The sequence below is a fragment of the Equus asinus genome, chromosome 7 (genome assembly GCF_041296235.1).
Source record: "Equus asinus isolate D_3611 breed Donkey chromosome 7, EquAss-T2T_v2, whole genome shotgun sequence".
Lineage (NCBI taxonomy): Eukaryota > Metazoa > Chordata > Mammalia > Perissodactyla > Equidae > Equus > Equus asinus.
In genome coordinates, this window is record NC_091796.1 from 78,838,738 (window position 1) to 78,860,736 (window position 21,999).

General features: G+C 47.4%; 1 protein-coding gene across 5 annotated transcripts in view; it reads left to right on the forward strand.

Annotated features, from left to right (window-relative positions):
- The window catches only part of SMOC1 (SPARC related modular calcium binding 1), a 144,017-nt gene that overhangs the window by 104,483 nt on the left and 17,535 nt on the right, over positions 1-21,999 (forward strand). For 3 of the 5 annotated variants that reach the window (XM_070513882.1, XM_014867213.3, XM_044773875.2), the window contains exons 6-9: positions 1,483-1,572; positions 3,585-3,665; positions 19,864-20,056; positions 20,595-20,677. In XM_070513882.1, the coding sequence (XP_070369983.1) occupies positions 1,483-1,572; positions 3,585-3,665; positions 19,864-20,056; positions 20,595-20,677 (447 nt within the window). The remainder of the gene's footprint in view (positions 1-1,482; positions 1,573-3,584; positions 3,666-19,863; positions 20,057-20,594; positions 20,678-21,999) is intronic. The other 2 variants (XM_070513883.1, XM_014867214.3) reach the window with 1 other exon arrangement.

A 21,999-nucleotide genomic window follows, 5' to 3' on the forward strand; every position in this document is an offset into this window, starting at 1 on the left:
GTTGCTGTTCTCAGCCCCCAGCAAGGGGTAGGGTCTCCATAGCTCTTGCATCTTAAGATCCCAAGTGTGGGGTGTTGGCGTAAGAAAGGGATCAGGACTCTGTGTTCTTTCTCCCTCCCCTGATAAGATGCAGGGAAGTCGGCCAAAGGTTCTCAGAGCTCCGAATGGTGGAGGGTTGTTATTATTGATGATCTGACTGGCGTCGCAGAGACTACTGAGAACTCACATTCTTCATAAATGGTTAATGCTTGGAGAATATAGCGTTCGGTTCTACAAGACCTCTGGGGGTCTTGGGAAGAGAGGGATGGTGTAATCATCAAACTGTCTGAGACCACAGAGCTCTCTTTCCCTCCCCTCACTGAGGGAGGAAAACAGAAACATATCTAAACTATGCATTCTCAGTGGGGGCAAAGCTACCTGCTCCCAGCTTTCACCAATGAGGAAAAAATTAGTTCCTTGGTGGGGGGGGCAAAAAAACCCTTGCTCTTTTTACATATAAAGCATAGATATACATACAGTACCGAAACAGATATACAGTGTATGTGTGTTATTAAAATTCCATTAGGAAGGTGACTGGGGGAAAAAATGTCTAAAAAAAGTTGAGAAATACTGCTCTAAACTAAGGTTTTATTTTGATGAAAATAACTGAGTTCTGAAAGATAGATGGTCCACACTCACTCCTGACCTGCAGAGGTTCTGTCTCTGCAGGGAGAGCTGCCAACCCTACTAGACGATAAAAGTTAGGACTTTGTTACTGGTAACTCCCTGCTCCCATCATCTGTTAGAAATTTCAAAGTCAATCCAGGGTGCAGTTTCCCACATTCCCTCCCATTTCGTTTGCCTCCACCTCTCACAGGGAATTGGGGTACTTGTTGTTCATAGTGAAAATTGTTCTAACTAGTCCCTATTCTCTTCAGCCCAGTGTGCTGAAGAGAGAATAGTCCTTCTTGCCGCCTCATCATTTTAGATGAGGATGGATAAATAGCTGGTAGGTTGGGAGGGAATAGCACCACGGTCTCATGTGTTCCTTTAGTTCTTCAATGAGGTCCACTGGAAAGGTACTGGGCTGGTACCTTTCACAAGAGGGCAGGAAGGGGCTAGGGATGCCAGAATTTGGTGTCACAAGTCTGCCAACCTTATCCTAACAAGCCAGGCCAAAACTCAGTGCCACTGGGGAAGATGGCTCTCCCAACTTTCCTGTGGGGAGAGACAAGGGCTGACCGACCCATGCTGGTGCATCCAGATTTGTGAGACAGCATCCTCCAAAGTCCTGACAACGTAGCTCCCTTCCCTGGGATGGCGAGCACACACCTGGATTTGTCCTACTGTTGGTGTCTCTCTGTGGTTCTCTTTCCTTCTTGTTCCTTTCTTCTTTCTTTTCTTTCTCTTTAATCTCTTCATTGAGGCTTGGCCGGGCCATGTGCAAACCCCAACCATTCAACAGTGCTGGAGAGTAGATAGTATTTACCTCAATAATGGTAGTCTCTTTTCGATTCTTTTTAACCCTCAATTCAGATGATGGGTCTAAGCCGACACCCACGATGGAGACTCAGCCAGTGTTCGACGGAGATGGTAAGCTCTTGTGTCGCTTCCGACTTGAATTCCCCCATCGGTGTTCAGATTTCGGAAATGTCTTTCCTTCGGATGTTTGTTTAAGCTTTATTATTATATATTTTTCTTTTTTAATTTCAATTTTTCCCAGTTTAAGCTGGGTTGTTTTAACCTTTTAAAAAATGCAAACCCTCCCAGGAACTGGTACACTCTTCACTTCTGGAAAGGCCCTCTGTTCTTGACAGGCTTCCTGCCTGGCTGCTGGTGTCCAACAATAACAGGGCCTGGACGGATCCTTTGAGCTGCCAAGACCAAGGAGCCATGGCTGAGAAAGACAGTCAGGCTGGCAGTGTCCCTTTAGTAAATGAACCGGCACTTACCCTGTGCTCGTTCCTGCCATGGGCCCAGCTTCATGCTAGGCTTCTGGAGGACAAAGGAGAAATAGAAGAGATGAAGCCTTTGCTCTTGAGAAAGTGGCAGCTCTTGGAGACCTTTATGTGTTAAATTATGGTCTCAGTTTTTGTTGTGGTGGACATTTATGGAGGAAAGAGATCACAATGGTCTGGGAAAAGACTCTGAATAGAATGGACTTGGGCTGGATCTTGAAAGTTGGGGGAGGAGTCAGGGCATTGAAGGCAGGGGACTGGCATGAACCAAGGAGGGAGTATGGTGGAGTTGGGGTCTAGTGAGGAAAGTAGCAGGAAAGAGACTGGTAGTGGAGCTGGTTTGGCTAAGTTATAGGGACATTGAGAGTTGAGTTGAGACATTTGGGAGAGGAGAAATTCTAGGTCAAGAGAAATAGTAGTGGCTAGTGGCAAAATAGAGGCCAGATGTCCCTGGAGGTATGAGGAGTAGATAAGAGGAGTTTGGGGGTGTAGAAGGCTGGCCTTGGTTCGTGTTTGAGTTGCTCAGGGCCTACATTCTTCAGTGTGCTTTGCTAAGTTCTTCAGGTTCCCATGAGGTTCCCATGAAGAGGAGCAGGAAGCTTGGCAGAGTGAGGTTTCTAGAAAGTCTGACAATAAGGTTCAGCTCTCAGTGCAATATACAGCACCCTTTTATCAGCTTTCAGCCTAGTGTATCCAGGCCTGGATCATAAGACTGGACAGTGAGACAGAGGAATAAAAATAAACTGTGCCACTGGTTGGTACTGTAGCTAGGGATGTCCCTAGCATGGGCTCGGCTCTAGAACGAAGGATTGAAATGTGAAATATCCTTTGCAACTGGTCATTTAGTGGAACATATGTGTGTTTGTGCCTAGAAATTCAAACGTTTCTGTGATCCACAAAGGTCCTGGATCATTGGCAAATCTGAGACCCTGGGGATTGGGTGGATAATGGAGACCATGTCAGTTTGGGAGCCCTTCCCAACCCTCCACCAAAGATCTTGTCACTCTACAGTGTGTTCAGGGTCATCCCGAATTCCCACACCACCTGTTTACTGTGTGACCCAAGCCCTGGAAAGCCTGGGGGCACCGCGGAACACGCTGGAGGGAGGAATTCAGCCTGTGTTCAATGAGAAACCAGTAGAAAGGGAACTGAAGCACACATTAGACCCATTACTTTCTTTCCCATGTGGAGCAGAGTCTCAGCAAGCTGAAATCTGCTGTGGCTCAGCCGTTTCCTCCAAAATGGTCTCTGTGGTTTGTTTGGCGTTCATTTGTTGATTTATCCCCTTTAAATCTTCTTCCAAGGAAGCAGCTGAGAGAGACTTGGCTTGGCCCATGTTCCTCACCTCCTGGGATAATATTTTTATTCCTGGATGGAGTGGCTCAGCGCCTCTGGACTCTGACCACTCTGCCTCCCGGCACAGGAGGCCCCACTTGGCTCCTATGAGCTAATGGGGAGGGGAGCTTCCGTCTTGAGGAAGCGAGAGGGCTTGGGGCAAAGTGGATATGGAACTAGGGAGATAGGTCAAGCCTTGAATGCCTTAGACTTTAAAAAAGCTATTAAGAAGTCTGGGGGTTATACTCCAAGTTAATACTCTCTTTGCCTAGACTTTATTTTCTCTCTCTTTGCTGTTTTTTTTTTCTCCAGAAATCACAGCTCCCACTCTATGGATTAAGCACTTGGTAATCAAGGACTCCAAACTGAACAACACCAATCTAAGAAATTCAGGTAAATAATCTGCCTTGGATTATATACATACCAGATCCATCTGTGGTTGCCCATGGTTGCTCCATGACTACCTACTCTGTCGGCTTGGGGAAGTCATTTAACTGGTCTGATCTTCAATGTCTACAGCTGTAAAATGAGATTTCATGAGTTAATCCCTTCCAACTTTAATTTTCTCCAGTTGTTATCTCAGGAATCATCTTTCATGAGTAGTTGACACTTTTAGGTAAAAAACTTTGGACTGTATGTTTTAGTATTTTAACTGCCTTTCTGTGTGCCACGCAGGAGAATTTAAAAGAAGAATGGCTGGACATAGAGAAGTTGAACTTAAAGCCTCAAAAGACTTGGTTCTATGTATTTTTAAGGCTCTAAACAGTTGCTGACAGTCATGTCTTTTCCGGTCTGATCTTTTGAGGGTCTTAGGAGTAGCCAGGTTTTGGTACTGGCTGAACTCCTTGTAGAAAGGTGATAATTTTTAAAGAGTGATCAGATTTGTAGGACTTATGTGTAGCATTCATTTACATCACAACAAAGGCCAAAATCAATAAAGTTTATATACTATCGATAAGGCCCACATGTCCATCAACAGGAAAATGTGTTAACAACTCAATCTCTATGGGGGGGGGGGTTGGGCAGAATCATTCTTCTTTCAGCCTAAAACTTTGTTGTGAGAAATGCCATTCAGCATAATTTATGCCTGGTTGTTGAAGTTAACCATATCACCTTTTCCTTATAGATAGCAGGGTCTATAAACTAAAGATATATCCCTTTCAACTGGCAGGCAGAGTTTTACGTGACCATTAATTAATGAGTGTACTGTCCTTGGCCAGTTCTGTCGTAAAAGTGGTAGTGTGGGGATGAGAGTGTGCGGAATGATTTAGACCATGAGCTGGATCCATGCGGCGTTGGTTGATTCTCTCTGTGACTTGGGCCGGTCAGTACCTCTGCACGTGTTTGGTTCCCTGTTCAATTAAAGCTGGAGGAGGTGTGGGAGGGTGGGGTAGGAAGGAGACCATGCAAACTCCCATGGGCCAGAGTCTTTGACAGAACAGTGGCCTGGTGGAAGCACAGGCTTTGGAGTCCGTGAAACCTGGGTTCAGTTTCTGGCTCTAACTCTTAGTGAGTGACCCAGTCAAGTCCAGTTATCCCCCTGAGCCTCAATTCTCATCTGGGATCATGATCTTTTCCTCAAAGGACTGTGGTTAAATGTTAACTGAGTTAACGTCTGTATGCTACTTGACTAATGCCTGGCTAAGTGATAAATATAAACGCGTGATAAATTCTAAGCACACATATTTATTATTATCATCATTATTGGTAGGAAAAATGGGAATATTAATGATACTGCTTATCGTGAGAATTCTTCAATCGGGAAAGAATTTGTGATTGTCAGCCTAAGCAAAATCATCTATTAGGAGGCTTCTTCTTAAGACCGTCCTCCATTCCTTCCTCACTGTTAGGCAGATGTGTTAAGTCAAGTAGAAGTGGTTTTGGTGCCTGTGGTACCTGGAAGTGACATCTACAAATGGTCTCCCCGTTTTCTGAACCTCCAGGAGGTCTTCAAGGCCCTAGTGTGAGCTTTAATTCTCATTCTGTGACCAAGTTGTAGATACGAGGGTGAGCTCTCTCTGAAATTATACAGCATCTTTTGCCTGAAACATTCATTTGACATTTAGCAACTGCTCCCGTGAATTGTTTTTTTTTTTTCATCTACAAGTGGTTAATTTCTCTATCTAGGTTGTAAACTCTGTGAGGGAAAGTTTATCGCCTTTCTATTGTATCTATTATAGAATCTAGTTCAATGTGTTTGATTGCTTTTGGGAAAGATGGAGTAGAAAAGATCATCATCATCATCATCAGTAAAATCAGAATCATCACCGTCGTCATAGCTAGTCTGGCAGATCCTTCAGAACTTTACATGTATCTCATGTGAGTTTCACCATAAGCATAGTTATTGTCCCCATCTTACAGATGAAGAGTCCGAGGCCGAGAGAGAGGAAGTACCTGTCCTGGGTCACAGCTAGTAAGCGGCGGGGCTGCAGTAAATGACGTATCCTTGGGAAGAAAGTGCCTGTCTTTTTGAGCTGTACTCTCTGAGTGTAGTGAGGTGGCAATGTCAAGTTGGTTAATAATGTATGCGTACGCTTCATTTCTTCCGCTTTCCATTCCTACTTCCCCTAGATAGTTTTTAATTGGATGAGGATGGGGTCATGTTGAGAAGTAGTTTCCAGGCAGGTACAACCACCTTCCTTATTTTGGAGCGGCCCAGCCACCTTTATTTTTCCCTAGTTGGCCCCAGTTATGTTGATAAGGGTAGTGTACAGGACAGGGTTGTTGGGGGAGAGCTACAGGCTCCCTAGGAGAGACTGAGTCCAGCAGTAATTAGCACAGATTGATACCTTAGAAATTTCCTAGTAAATGGGGGACTGTCTCACTTGATACCATCATGATCAAGTGGTAATTCTGAGTGCCTGTCCATCTTTTTGATGTTATTACGTGTAAAGGACATGGTGTCACAAAGGAATATAGCAGGTATTGGCAAATAGCCACCTGCTTGTTTTTTGTTTTTTGTGTTTTTTTTAAAGATTTTATTTTTTTCCTTTTTCTCCCCAAAGCCCCCCGGTACATAGTTGTATATTCTTAGTTGTGGGTCCTTCTAGTTGTGGCATGTGGGACGCTGCCTCAGTGTGGCTTGATGAGCCGTGCCATGTCCGCGCCTAGGATTCGATCCAACGAAACACTGGGCCGCCTGCAGCAGAGCGTGTGAACTTAACCACTTGGCCACGGGGCCGACCCCGCCACCTGCTTGTTTTTACAAATAAAGTTTTATTGGAAGACAGTGACACCCATTTATTTACATCTTTGGTTGTTTTTGTGTTGCAGCAGTAGGGTTGAATAGTTGTGACAGAGACCATCACATTTAAATATTTTAAAAATATTTACTATCTGACCCTTTGCAGAAAAAATTTTGCTGGGCCCTGGCGTATAAGATCGAAGTGGAAGCATTTGGATGAGGGTGCATGTGTGGGGGTGTCTTTCTGACTTTTGTTTGGTCCCTCTCGCGGACCAGGCAGAAGTCGGGGCTGTGTCTCCTGAGAGGTTTCCTGACATGCCAGGGAGGCCTGCATCAGTGCAGGCTCTTCACCGTCTCACGTTAGTGTTAGCCTTTGTCAAGCTTTAATGTTTGTTCTGGCATATGCTCTCGCAACGGGGTTGCCAAGGAAGCCTCCGGAGGTTTGGCTTTTGCAGGCGGTGGAGTGGGATGTCTTTTGTATACAGAAGAGAGAAACCTTGTAATGGCAACACCATGGGCTTTGGTATAGACTAACCTACAGACCTGGCTTCCAATGCTCCCTTCCTATGAGAGGCTGGGTAACCTTGAGAAAGTTAATAAACTACCCTGAGCCTTGGTTTCTTTATACGTAAAACAAAGTTACTAGTGCCTTGCAGGATTTTTCTAAGAATTCAATGATATGTATATAAAATGCCTAGCACATAGTAGATACACCATAAGTGATTCACAAAAACCTACAATGGTGTCTCTTGATGGAATATCTTTATGTCTTGTGCTAGCCACTTTTCACATTATCTCATTTGGTTTGATGAGAAGTCAGATATACTTTACTGATAACTCAGGTCTGGGCACTTGACTCTGGTATGGACTGGAGCTTCTGGGTCAAGCCCCTGAGACAGTTTCCCATTAGAGTTTGCTGGAAGATTCTGGGTTCAGGTGAGCTCCAGCCCCCATCTCTGGGGAGCCGGAAGTGGGACTCTGAGAAGCCCGTCTGGGTGAGAGCTCTTCTTCACAGCTCTCTCTCAGAGGCAAAAAGGCCATCCCAGTTTCTTTTATACCCCAAACATCCTTCTTTCACACGCAGACCCTGTGACGCCAGGTTTGTTTTCTGGCCTGGGGACTGTTGATGTTGGAAAGGTTCCACTGGGCAGCTGAAGTTTTGCAATAACATGACACATATGACTGCAGACTTATCCTGTCTCCTTCTCCCCTCCTGGAGGTTTTGTTTTTAAGACTTTGTCATATGGTCACCATGGTCATTGTGGCCTTTTGAGGACTTGGCATCTTCAGCGTTGACAGCCTTGTGTCTTTGGACTTCTTCTCTTTGATTCTCACGTCTGCTGAACTGGAGTTCTTCTTGCCCTCAGGAAGACAACGTACCTGGCCGGCTAATGCCCTAGAATTCGAGAGCAAGCATCTGCTCATACATGGTGTTGGCCAGAGACTCTGTTTTGCTTTTATAAGACAGATGAACCCTTGCTGAGTTTTTTGTATCGGGCACTAACCAAGGCATTTCTTAATATAGCTGGAATGAAAAAACTTTTTTAATCATCTACATTTTATAGACAAGAGTAAAGAGATTAAAGAAATGACAAAAACTAGGCTTCATCTCATTCTTCATCCCTAATCTCACTGCTTCTAATTTTACTATACACAGACACTCTGCTACAGCTGTGATTTATAAGTTTTTTTTCTGTGTGACAAAAGTCTGCGCTTTCTCCTCTGGGAAAATACTATCTCTCAGGAAATATGATCGTGTGAGCCTTAGCCCTTCCCTTTGTGCAGTGTGGCGACGCCCTCGGGCATGTGCGCCCTTCCCTCTGCCCCCGTGGGGTTAACTCTTGGAGCCTCTAGTGGGGTCATTTGACTTCCTTCTTCCTTCCCTGTCTCTTTCTTTCCTTTATCTCCATCTTTTCTAGTTAACTTCTTTCATGATCTGATCTGGGACTTCAAGAAGGCTCTCGAACCTGGCCCTGTGGGTTAAATCCAAAAGGACTGTGCCTTCCCTTCCTCGCCTCTTTGCCCTGCAGCCCTTCCTTCTGTGTGTCAGTCAAGTCAGCAGCTCGTGCTAACTCTGCTCCCGGAGCCAGAGCCATCAGCAGGGACACAAGGCTGAAATGCATTTCTTATAAGTTCTGCCGTGAAAATGACCCCTGTCTCCTTGTACATGAGAGTTTTGCCTAACTCACCATCCATGTCACAGGGAGCTGTCCGCAGCGTCCCTGCCCTTACCTGCCGGTGTCAGAGCGCTGCTTCTTTAGGCCTGCTTTGGGCCCCTGGGCTGCATTTTGGACTGCTCCTCCCTCACTGGGGAAGTTCCTGCAGGGATAGCTGCTGCTATGATTGGGATTTGGGGTCATTGAGGCAACTGCTCATCCTGGCTGGATCCCCACCCCCTAAACCAGCCTGCCCAGAAACCACTGGGTGATGTAATGACCTGAGGCCTGGAAAAATAAACAGCTCTCAGGGAAACCAGCAGTAGCTGTTGTAAGCAAATACCCCACGGCCACCTGGAACCTCACGCTGACGTGATTGGGAGGAAGAATGAGTAATCCACTAACGTTAGCAGCCGCGGACGGGTCTGGGTTTGTGTGCATTTAAAATATCTACATAAAAACAAACCTTTGATGTTTATTTCTATAACCGGCCTTCTGGATGTCTGCCCATCTATCTCATGCAGGTGTCTTGGTCAATCATGGCCAGTAGAATGGACCTGGGGCCGGGGCCAGGTTCTCATCCTTATGGCTTTCTCTCTGGCAACAAAGGCCTTGCTCAAGTTTTCACTTTGCAGAGAGGAGCCGTAAACACATTTGGAGGCCCCAGAGAGCCTAGCCCCTCAGCTCATTTTTACCCTGTTTTAAAATTAGCTTTCCTGGTTGCCTGGCTCCTTCACTGCACATTGTCTGCTCAGAACACAGAGGTGTGGTGGTGGGGTGGAAGGGGAGAGGGGGTAGGACCTGGCCTCTGGAACTTTCTCGACCTGCAAAAGTTTTGTTTCTGTAGGTGAGTTTGTGTGCTTTTTTGGTGTTGATAGCAAAACCATGTGTCCCAATGTTTTCCTTTTGGCCTCTGCTGCTAAAAACTGAAATCAAAGATCCTGCCAAACTATTGTGATTGGCTCCTTCTAATTTTCTAGAAGTCAACTACAGTCTCCGCTTTGATCTGAGGGTCCTCCATCTGTGTTTATTTGTAAAATGGCTTTGGAAGTAGGCAGGGTTATATCTGATAAGCACACACATGTTTTGATACATGTTTTGATACATGTTTGATAACATGTTTTGATAAAGTTATGATACTTTACGTTATGATACTTTGACACATTAAAAAAATCTCTCTTCCATCTCTCCCTTGGCCTGTGTTCCCCTCTTTCCTTCTCACTTGAATTTTTTATTTACTATCTCTTGTCCTTAAACGAGAGAGCTTGTCAGGTCAAAGTCAACGAAATGACTGAGAAAAACTAGAAAGAAGACAGCTTGCCTTTTCTTGGTACTTGTCATTGCAAAACCACTGTGAAGCACTTCATATTCTTCTTGGTGGAAGGGTCATATGAGCTCACTTAACGAGTGAGTCAATAGAGATGGAGCCTTTCCTAAAATTTGAGTGGATGTGAGTCAGGGGTGGTTTGGGGGAAAAGTTAAAAAAAAAGAGGCCTATGCTATCTTGGGACAATCCATCATAGAAGGAATACCTTCAGCAGAATTTATATCTTGTTTTCTTGTACTCCTCAGTTTCTGTCTGTGTGGGAAAGAAGAGGTCAGTGCTTCAGACAATGGTGCACCATACATGGCCATTTTAGTTTCCATGGAGAGACATTATTTAGACAGGCTGGTTGGACTGTAATTTTCCCTTACGTCTCCTCACCCTGGGCGCTTCATCCCAGCAACGTGCCCTATTTGCAGAGCCCACTGCGAACACTCCTGTGATTAGGAGCTTTCAGCCAGCATCCGGGATGTGGGATGGGCATTGTTAGTTTGCTTCTGGAGATGGGGCCTCTGAGCCGTAGGAGGCCGAGCCACACAGCATTACTGTGAGGGTCACGAGGTACAAGGGGTGAGCCTGAAGGCCCCCAGCAGTGTTGCCCTTTGCTCAGCCCCTTTCCTGGTGCTTGGGTTCCCCTGGGGCGTGGGAAACTGGTTTGGATCAGGCCCCTGAGCCATGGGGAAGCACACCTGATCCTGTCGGTTATAAGCTGTGGGCTGTGAGAGTGGGAAGGGCCTGGGGATCATTCTAGTACCACTGCTTCATTTTAGACAAGAAAAGGAGGCCAGACTAGTTAAGGGCCTTGTCCTGGGTCATAGGCGCATCAACAACTGTCATGTGCTAAGACCTCTACTTGGTGCTAAGGGGGCCAAGGGAAGAAATACAAGGAGCATCTAAGGGAGGAGTTGACTGTCGGGCAGTGGTGTGCCAATGGGAGCGAGCAGTGGTGTGGGCCACCCCAGTGGGGAGGAAGGTCCTATCACTGATATTGTTTTGAGTTGCTGGCATGGTGATCATAAAAAGCAGACTGATTCTTAGTTATATTGTGATTTTTTCAGTTTCCCTACAATGTGCCCCCCTTTAACACCTCCACCTGGAGCAGACTGTGCCCACTATGCCTGCAGACTACTTGGGGTGACTAGTCATTCACAGGGATGGGTCAGGAAGCCTGGGTTTACTCCACATTTGCTGAGGCTGCTGCTACCTTAGAGCAGCGAAGACCTCAGACCCTTCCTGTGGCGCCGGGTTAAATGCTTCACGTACACTATCGCACTGAATCCTCGCAATGACCCCACGAGGCGCATGCTCTTGTTACCCCATTTTTACAGGGGAGGGACCTGGGGCTTAGAGAGCTGGAGTAAACTGCCCAAGGTCACAGAGCTAACAAGTGGCAGAGGCTGATCCTTCTGACCCCAAAGCCCATGCTCTTGACCACCACACCATACCGTCTCTCTTCCAACTGTTGTTGATGCCCATGAAACAGTGACAGAACCTTCCACATGCCAGGCCCTGGGTGGAGTGTGCAGGAGCAGGGTGCCAGGCCCTTACTCTTGCTTTCAGCCTTGCCAGGGAAGCCCAGGTACCCCACCCCACCCTCCACTCCTGTTCCTGGAGCAGCTTCCCTCTGACGGGCCTGAGTTCTCTCTGGTGTTTGGGAACAGCCATCCCACTGAGCTTTTATACGATCCTCACTTGTCCTTCTGGGCTGGAGCTGAAGAGCCTCTCTTCTCTTGGCCAGGTAGTCCATCAGAATGGGTGCCCTCCTCCAGAGAAGCGGTCTAAGGTCCCTCTGTGGGTTGGGATTGGCTGATTTCACTTCATTTGGCTGCCTACTCTGTAGGGATAGGGCCTTTAGATGAAGTGAGATGGGGAAACCCACTCCAGTGGAAGAGGTGACTGCGTTAAATTTGTGCGTGTTCTGCTTCTCTTCTCCCCACCCCTGCCTCTACTTGATACACACCTGAGCACGGTCTCAGGGGTTGACTTCGTTCTGTTTGTCCAAGTCTGCTTCTTCCTGCCCCGGTAGGGCCTTTTCTCTGGGCCTCTCCTTTTCTGGGCCTGTTGTCTGCCCTCTGTTCTGAAGGGAGCCCTGAGCGTTGGTTCTGTGGGTTCCCCTCCCCTCTGGGGGTCTCTTGGAGTCCCTGGGTGACTCTGAGACTCGGGAATTGGTGGCGGCCAGGCAGCAGCTCAGTGCTGAGTGTGATGGAAAGCTCAGGGTGGAAGGGCAGAGCCAGCCAGCAAATGGTGCTTGGAAAAATGGTCCTCTGGGGGCTACTTGGCTCCTCCTGTGAAAAAATGCAAAGTCCACAAGTAAGAAAAATAACCTCTTCACATAGTTGGCCTGAAACCATAGGTGCTAAAACCCCATGTGGCTAAATAAACAGAAAGGGCTTGCTCGGTGATGTACCATAAATCACTCTTAAAGATTATGGACTCCAGCAGCATCTCCTCCCCTGGAGACCACAATCCCAGTCCCCGGCTGGCCCTTCAAGAACAGGAGACTCACTGCTTCAACCTGGTCCTTGTCCCTCCTTTTGTTCCTGCAGTCCCTTCCCTGGCCAGATTCTCTGCAACCGTCCTGACGCCACACACCCACACACTCACATGCTGACCCGAGAATCCTGAGGCGGGAGCCACTTGATTTCTTACGCCTCTGGAATTTCATATTGTGACTTAGGAAAGGTTGTTTTTAACACACAGTTTGTTATTCTGGGTTATCGTTCAGCATTTCATTCATTTTTGATAAGAGGCTAGGTGGGTGTGAGGTATTTGAAGGGATTTCAGGGTAATTGTAGGCGACACAACTGTAGTGTTTTCCTTAATATTCTTGGCCTGGTGGGATGATTCCTTTTGCAATGAAACATAAATAAGCTCCCCTCATTTTTCAGGCGGGTAACCTTTTATGGATTTTTCTCCTAAGAAAATCCAGTACTTGATAGTCTGAGAGTTGACTGTAGCTTTTCCCAGGATGAGTCAAAGAAACAGATATTCCTTTTTCAGCCTCTGGCGTCTCATCCCCACGTTTGGCGTATGCTCAACAGTGGGTGGTCCCATCTCTGAAGTGTCAGGCTAGGGCAGAATTCTGTGGCTGGGATGGCGTAGCAGGGATTCAAGCAATAGAGGGGTTCTTGCACCAAATACTCTTTACGGATCCTTTAAACCTGAGATATCATGGTTTTCCTAGGAATAAGGACCCGGGGGCCGTGGATGGGTGAGGTGAAGGATGGGGAAGGATGTCGCAGAGTCCTTGACTCTCAGTCTGGTCAAGTCATGGTACCAAGAGTAAGGGGTACATGAAGGCAACAGATCCACAGTCTTAGACTCAGCAGAGGGAGTCTTCACTCTAGGTTGGGGCCCTCAGAGAAAGCTTCAGGGATGGAGGAATGTCTGAAACGAGGGTAAGTTAAGATCCTGTGGCTAGTTCTTTCCTCTTGCTATGTCTTACAAAACTTTTCTGACCTCTCCAGAGCCTGACATGGTGCCAGCACATACTCAGTACCAGCCTGTGTGAGAAATGGGGCCCACGCAGGACTCTGACCTCCTCTGCATCTTCTCCATGAGCCCTAATCTCATGTATTACTCAGGATCCTGCATTAGGTCCGAGACTCCAGGAGCACCTTCCTCTCTTAGGACATTGTCCTCTGCCTTGTCAGCTTCCCACTCCCATTTTCTCCAGTATAAGCAACTCTTGGTCAGACCAGTCTGAGCAGCTGCCCTTAATTACAAACTGAGCCTCCGCTAGGAGAATTGCTTCTGGTTCTTCCTCTGGGAAGACTGCGTCTTTCATGGAGGCATCTTCCTAATACATGTTTTTATGGCCCTCTTCTGTGTTCTGTGTATGGTTTTCTGTAAGACTGGGCTTTGTTCTTGCTCTCATTTTTCATATGAACCTGTGATGGTTAATTTTTTGTGTCAACTTGACTAGGCTACGGTGCCTAGTTTGGTCAAATGCTAGTATAGATGTTGCTGCGAAGCTATTTTTTAGATGTGATTGACATTTACCATCAGTTGACTTTAAGTAAAACAGAGGGGCCTCAATAATGTGGGTGGGCCTCATCCAATCAGTTGAAGGCCTTAAGAGCAAAAACTGAGATTTCCTGAAGAAGAGGGAGTTCTGCCTCCTGACTGTAACATAGAAATCCTGCCTGAGTTTCCAGCATGCTGGCCTGACCTATTGATTTTGGACTCAAGACTGCACCATCATTCTTACTTGAATTTCCAGCCTGTCAGCTTGCCCTACAGATTTCACACTTGCCAGCCCCCGTGATCCTGTGAGCCAATTCCTTAAAATAAATCTCCCTCTTTCTCTCTCTCTCTGTCTTCTATTAGTTCTGTTTCTCTGGAGAACCCTGACTGCTTCTCACCTTCCCTGACTGCTGCCTTCTCTTTCCACCCGTCTCCTCCTCTGCCTCCATCACCATGGAGTTCCTCTGCTCTTTCTCCCTAGAGTTCACGATGGGACCAGCTCCCCAGTACCTGCTGACTCGGGGGTTGGCTTACTCAGTGTCTCAGCTCTCCTGTCTGCTCCCTCCCTCTGCAGATCCTCATCTGAAAGGCAGCAACAGAAAGACAGACCAGCCCAAGGACCTGAAACTCGAAATCTTCTAATGTTTATATTTGTTGGCCATTTTTGCTTAAAAAAAAAGTAAAGAAGAAAAAAAGAATGCAATGATAAAAGAGAAAAGATTCCCAGGACAGAAGGATAAACTCTGGGCTAAAACCGAGATTGGGGATTAGCTGAGGATTTAGGTTGTCCATGCTCTCCTTTGCTCCTAATTACCACGAGTAACTGAGAGGCACAGGGGTGTGGGCCAGCCAGAGCAGACAGAGCTGTCTTGGCTGGACACATAAGAACCGGTGCCCTGGGCCTGCAGACAGGGTTTATGTTCGTCTGGTTCAGCCTAGTCTTAGTCTCTCCTGTCCCCCTCCCTTCCCACCCCTGCACCACTTGAGTCCTGCTTTGCTCTGGCGCTACGTGTAACTGATGGAAGAGAGGCTGTGTGTTTTCTGGTGGCAAAAGCCGACTGTGTTCTCATTCCTTCCAAGGGATGCTTTCCTGTTGTGTTTCTTCTCTTAGGTAATCAGAGATTTGTGAGTGAAACTTACTTAAACCGTCCACTGCCAGGTGGGGAGTGACCTGGCTCTCATTTCTTCTCTGCACCATCCCGGGATAGGATTATAGGGGTGGGCGTGCATGAGTGTGTAAGAATGTGTGGTCAGGTATTCCCCTTCCCCCCGGAAAGCCTTGATTGTTCCCTCTCCCCTGCTGTTTATGTCTTTTGAGTGTTTACAGACGGTTCTGGCCCATTCTCATAGTTATCAGGCCAGACCTTCTAACCTTGTCATCTTCCCTGAACTGTCTTAAGCAGCGATTCAATGTTTTAGAACAGTGAGTGTCCATTTCTGGGGAGCTCCCTCTCTGAACCAGTGGTCATGGAGAGACCCTTGAAATAGACCCCTTGTCTTGCATTCTGGAAGGTGACTTCTTGGTATCTGGGAAGACTGATGGTTGTGAATTTTAAGATGCATTTAGGAGGTGACTGAGAAGGGCAGGAGGTAGCAATGGCCCTAAGGAAAGGACTGGCTTCTGGGTCCTCAGATGCCCCTTGAGACTTACTGATTAGTATTTGCACCTCTGGAGAAGCGCTGAGGGAATCGATTGATTGATTGGTTGATGGATTGGCTGAAGGGTCCGAGAGGGCTACAGAAGTCCTTATGGGGTAAACTGGCAAATGAAGAGTTGAGCCAGTCTGGGTGTCGCAGTTATCCAGCGCTGAGTAACAAGCCACTCCAAACTTAATGGCTTACAACAGAAATGACTTATTCTTTCTAATGTTTCTGTGGATTGTGTGGGTGGTTCCTTGACTGGGTCCACCTGAACTCACTCCTGGACTCATCCAGCTGGAGGGTCAGCTGGGCTGGAATGTCCAAGATGACCTCACTCATACATCTGGCAGTTGGTGCTGGCAGTGGGCTGAGCCACTTGGGTTTTCCTCTTAGTGGCCTTTCATCCTCTAGGGGGCTGCACTGGCTGCCTTACCTGATGGTCTCAGGGTGGCTTCCAAGAAAATGAAAGCGGAAGCTGCAAGGCCTCTTAAGGCCTGGGCCTGGAGGTCACACTCTATCACCTTTGCCCTCTCCACTGGTCAGAGCAAATCAGAGTCAGTGTGGAGGGGTCTACACAGGGGCATGTAGACAGGGAGGTGTTATTCACTGGGACCATTTGTAACCATTTACCACACCGAGTAAAAGAGAAATATGGGTTAGAATAAAGATCACATTAGCTAGGGCAGTGAGAGACGATACTGAGGAGAGGTGAAGTGCATAGCCTGGGAGCAGACTGCCGGGCTGGAATCCCCTCTCTGCCACTGCCTAGTTGTATGACCTTGAGGAAACTACACAGCCAGTCAATGTTCCTCAGTCCTCCTCTGCTCCGTGGTGTTAATTATAACACCTATCTTATCTAAATAATATCACCTATCTGTGATGAGTTTGAAGTGAGTTAGTACAAGTAAAGTGCTCAGTACCAAGCGTGGCACATGGTGAATGCTCAGATTGGCTATTATTCATAACTATTAATAGCTATTATTCATTTCACCATTCTGTAGTGGTGGGCGAGTTACAAATTTGGCTTTGAGTTTTCCAGTTCAGACGCAAAGAGGGAAAAATACTCGGGTACAAGATTTGTAGTGTGCACAAGCTGATAAAAATTGCTGCTTTGGAAGGAGCTGTGCTGTGTCCAATGGGCAAGTATGTGTTTTTCCGCACTTGGTTTTGAAGGCAGTATATTTAGGGTCGTCTGCAAAGGGACTGACCTGGAAGAACTTCACATCATAAAAATACATGTATTTTTTCCCAAGAGCAAATGATTAGAGGCAGTAATGTCTGCCTAGAATTTAGCAAGACAGGCCTGACCGTTGGGAGCCTTTGGCTGGGGTCCCAGCCCTCCTTTCTCTGTGCTGAGTGAACTTGGGAAGTTTCATGAACCCCTCCAAGCTCAGCTTCCTTGTCTACAAAAGGGACGTAATATCGATGCCCACCTCACACTGACAAAGAGATTAGGCAGTAAAGCCCTTAGTCTATTGCCTGGCACGTAGTACTCAAAGCATATTTGCTTTGACTATTTTTAGTATAAAGAGGATTTTAAGGGAGATTTTCTTCCTGTTGGAAGACAAACTCTCTGTGTACTCTTCACTAATGGTTAGTGCTGTTATTATAAACCATTCCTGTCTCTCTCTTAGAGGGGCACCTGGACTTGTAGGGACTGTCATAAAGTAATAAACAAATAAATAAAAAAGTAATAAACCCTGGATTTAGCCTTCTCTCTAATTCCATGCTACCCCACAAATTAGCGAACCGCATCATTTGTATGGTTTTTATTCTCCATAAAACTAGGTGCAGCCTCTGTGGAAGCTGGCTGTAAACTTTTCAGAATAGCCTTTAAGGATTTCTGGGAATCTGTCGACAGCCCCCAGACCGTGGGGTCCCCCTCTTCTCAGATTGCTCCTCTCCATACCTCTGCAGTTTCAGGATCCCCAGTGGTATGAAGGCAGGTACATCGTTCTCTCTGCCCCGGGAAGCTTCCTCCCCCGTCTCTTTGCCTCTGGCTTTCAGTCTGATTTATGGCTTTAGAATATCGGCCTGGAGGATCTTGATTTAAAGCCTCTGTCAGAGGTTGTTACTCAAACGTGGTGCCAGTAAAAAACTCTTTTCCTTTGCTTTTGCTCCTCTGTCGCCTTTTTCATGGCATGAAATATGAGGTAGGAAAATAAGGCTACCAAATTGGGGCCTGGGGAGCTGTTGAAAAACTCTTGCATAATCCCCTAGAAGGTGCCATGGCTCCATCACAGCCAGGGGCTCCAGTCGAACCCTGGGTCTTCAAGCCCAGTTTCACCAAGGCCCCCCCTAGACAATCAGCTTCTGTCTCTTTCCTAAGCTGCTTGTAGGGGCTGTTCTGGTGGTAGTTATAATCCAGTTCAGAATCCCTAGTCTAATGTCTGTCAACTGTTTTAAACTCATATTCCTCTGGCCAAGGAGATTCTGTTTAGCTTTGCTGTGTCTGCATTATGAAAACAATAGTATTTCTTTTTCATTTTCCAAATTCAAAATTGTATATATTTATATATACATTTTTTTTTTTTTTGAGGAAGATTTGCCCTGAGCTGACATCCACCGCCAGTCCTCCTCATTTTTGCTGAGGAAGACGGGCCCTGAGCTAACATCCGGGCCCATCTTCTACTTTATATGTGGGATGCCTGCCACAGCATGGCTTGATAAGCAGTACATAGGTCTGTGCCTGGGATCCGAATCGTCAAACCCTGGGCTGCCTAAGCAGAGTGTGCGAACTTAACCACTTGGCCATGGAGCCGGCCCTCCCAAATTCAAAATTATATTTTAATAGTGAATATGCCATGCATACCCACCTCCTGACCCTCAGATATTTTTATGCCCCTAGGGAGATATTCCCCTCCCCCTGGGGTGAGAATCACTGGGCTCTTGCTTTTCTGCATTTTTCCTAGGAGTGAGACGAAGAATCCTTTCCCCATCATCTGACTCCTCCTTGAGACGGCGTCACACTGCTTCATGTCTCTGTGTACACCTACAGTACTCCTACAGTTTGTTTAAACATCTGTACCATTCCTGTGTGTCTCATTCATTTCAAAGGGCTTGGCTCCGTTACGATGAAGTGTAATTGTGATCATTTGTGCTCTTGTTCAGTGAGCAGCATGAGGCTGCAGGTTGCTGATACCAAGTTCCTGGCTCTAAGAATGGTACCTTTGTAACACGCTGTGAGAGTTTCTTGGGATGCCCAAACATGTATTCCTGTCATCTTCTTTAGGAGAAAAGTTGTGGAATAATGTTCATGAAAAAAATAATAATAAAGTAAATAAATAAATAGATTAAAAAGTAGATAAAAAAGTAAGAGTGCAGGTTTATGATATGATCCTTTTTATTGTTTAAAAAAACCCCAGTAGGTGTGTGTGTGTGTGTGTATTTGCATGTGCACATGTGTATAACAAAAGGCCTGGGGAAGCAGTGTCTAACTTTGCTGAGATTATGGTTTTTCAAAATTTTCTTTATGACAGGAAAAGAAAACCAATGCTATTTATTTTTAATAATTGAAAAATAAATAAAATACAACAACAACAAAGCAAGAAGTGGGAACCAGGCAGGTTGAGTGGGTAGAATTTTCAGGTCAGGGGCCGTGTAGGTCTGAGGTCCCCGGGCCAGCCAGCCCTGGCGTGGGGCACCCACACCACCTCAGCCTGGGCCTGGCCCCGGGGAAACCAGGTTTGGCTGTTCAGACTTGTTCACACGTTTCCTGAGGCCACGGCATGCAGACATCTTCCTGTGTGCTGTCTCCTAGTAGATGAAATCAGTGTTGTGTAATGGGCTCAAGTCCATTCAACCTACTTTGCCCCGCTCTGTTGGAGGGTTGGAAGGAGCAGGATTGGGCCTTGGTCCTGCTCCTCTTGGGCCCTGAGCATCCCTCCTGCTGAGGCTGGTGGCCGTGGCTCTGTCCTGCTGTGTCTGGGCTTGGGAGGGTGTCCACGCGCAGGCTTCCTGCATCAGCTTGTCAGCTCGCAGACGGTCAGGCTCCCTGACCTCTCAGAGAACTGCTGGGAAATTTCAGCCCCGGAGCAAACCCCTGCTCTGATAAGGAGTGGCCGTGGAGTCCCTGGCTGGCATGTTGCTGCAGTGGAACCTACTGGCTGTGAATGCTGATGAATCCTGGCAGCGGAGAGGCCCGCAGGAGGCTCTGGGCCTCCTGTCCCTCACCAAGGGCAGCACAGGAGACACAGCTGTCCTCGGCCATTCACCAGCCAGACCTTCCGTTCCTTGGAGCCAGGTTGAGTCCTTGCATGGAATGCGGCAATGATAAGTCACCAGAGTGATAGTTACCCCAGGCTGCATCTTCTCTTGCAGAGAAAGTCCACTCATGTGACCAGGAGAGGCAGAGTGCCCTGGAAGAGGCGCAGCAGAATCCCCGTGAGGGCATCGTTATCCCTGAGTGTGCCCCTGGGGGGCTCTATAAGCCAGTGCAGTGCCACCAGTCCACTGGCTACTGCTGGTGTGTGCTGGTGGACACAGGGCGCCCATTGCCTGGGACCTCCACACGGTAAGCCCCTCAGTGCCTGTCCTGCCCCTCAGGTGGACCCTGGGGCAAGAAGCAGCTTCCTGTGAGGCTGGTCCCTCCCATCTCCTGGCTTTACTGTGCCAGTCAAGGCACTGGGAGAGCAAAGTTTTCATTCATGGGCAGATGAGGTTCTGGTAGAAAGACCTGGGTGCTGGATTCTGGTATTTCCTTCCAGCTGGCTGACCTTGGAAAAATAGGTAACCTCTCTGAACCTTGGCTCGCTGATGAGAAGGTGATTGCTCTGCCTGAGTCACTGGGTTCTAAGGATCGAAAAGATCCTGTGTACAGACATAAGGTGACATCGTTCTGCTTGAGTGATTAAAATGACATGCTGGTGCATGTCTCCTTGCGAACGTTGATTCTGGGGTTGCCTTGTAGCTGCTGGACAGTGTAGGAGATATTTTGCTGCCAGCCCTGGGAGCTCGAGGCTTAGTGACAACACAGATCATTGTTGGCAGTAGTGGCCGCAGTCAGCTCAGTTCGCAGTCCCTTCTCACCCCTGGTGTCTGTCTCTTCCCAGCTACGTGATGCCCAATTGTGAGAGCGATGCCAGGGCCAAGAGTGCGGAGGTGGATGACCCCTTCAAGGACAGGGAGCTGCCAGGTGGGAAACAACACTGCCCCTTGCTGGGTCTTCACCTCTTTCTGTTCCTCCACCCCATCATCATGTAGAAGCAGCTCCTTCCTCTGGGTCTGTTTCCATCACAGGCGTGTGGAGCCAGGAGCTGTGGGATCTGCACCCAGTCTGGGATTTGTCCCTAATTAGTCCTGTGCCCTTGAGTGCATTGTTTCTCTCCTTGCTCTTACCTTTTATCTTTAAAATGTAGTCCTTGGTTAAAATCCTATCCCTGCAGTTCTGCGTTCTTTCTCTATCTGCCCATGATTGGGACAATGTTCTGGGGGCTGGGAATGCTTTTTCCCGAGGCTACGAAGAGAAGATAGCTCATGGAGAGGGGCTGTCCTGAGGGGCGTGGCAGTGTCTGTTGCCTGCCCTGCAGAGTGCTTTTGCAGTGATCCCTGGTGGCCCAGGACCATCACCAGGGTGACACCAGACACACAGGTAAGGGGCCCAGGACCTCTAAATGGCTGCTGTGCTGGGTTCCCTTATGGATTTATAGTGTTCTTTGCCCGTGAGTTACAAGAAGATTACCAACTATCAGTGGCTTGGGACATAGTTGTTTTAATCAGCACAAACTTGCGTCAATGCTGGTAGGAGCTGGGCCCGCCTTCCCTTTCCCCACCAGGACTCCAAGTGAGAGCTGAAGACAGAGGCTCCTGAAAATCAGGGGGTTTCCAAGCAAGGTTTGTAGGAATCACCCTGTCAGAGGATGGAGTCGTGGCACCGGAGTATCTCCTTCTAGCCATCCCTTCAACAAATGTGAATTGAGATTCAACTCTGTGCCAGGCACTGGGTGTAGTCTAGGGATCAAAACTGACATGAGGCTCACATAGGAGGGGAGATGGTGTGCAAATAAGTGAACACAGACGTATATGAACCGTGGCGACAGGTCTTCTGAGAGGAAAGAGCAAGGTGCTATGAGGAGGACAGGGAGCATCTGCTTCAGAGTCCGGCTTCTCTGAGAAGGGAGCATTTCACCAGAGACCCAGAGAGTTTGGGGACAGAAGAGAATGGAATTGTTGCTGCAGAGAGGAGAATGGTGGGTCGTGAGGGCCCACTTGGTGCTAGCTATCATGAATTTATCCACTTGTGTGGTGGTGTTTACACCAGCAATGCTGAACCTCATGGGGGTAGACTAGGAAAAGGTGTATCTGTGAGATGGTTCATCTGTGCTTGGGGCTTTGCTGGAAGAGTGCAGTGGAGGAAAAGAGAAACAGAGGAGTTGATGGTATCTATAAGGGAGATTTAATGAGAGGAGGAGAGAAGTGAAAGAAAGCAGAGGTTCTCGGATAAACTGGTGGGTCCAC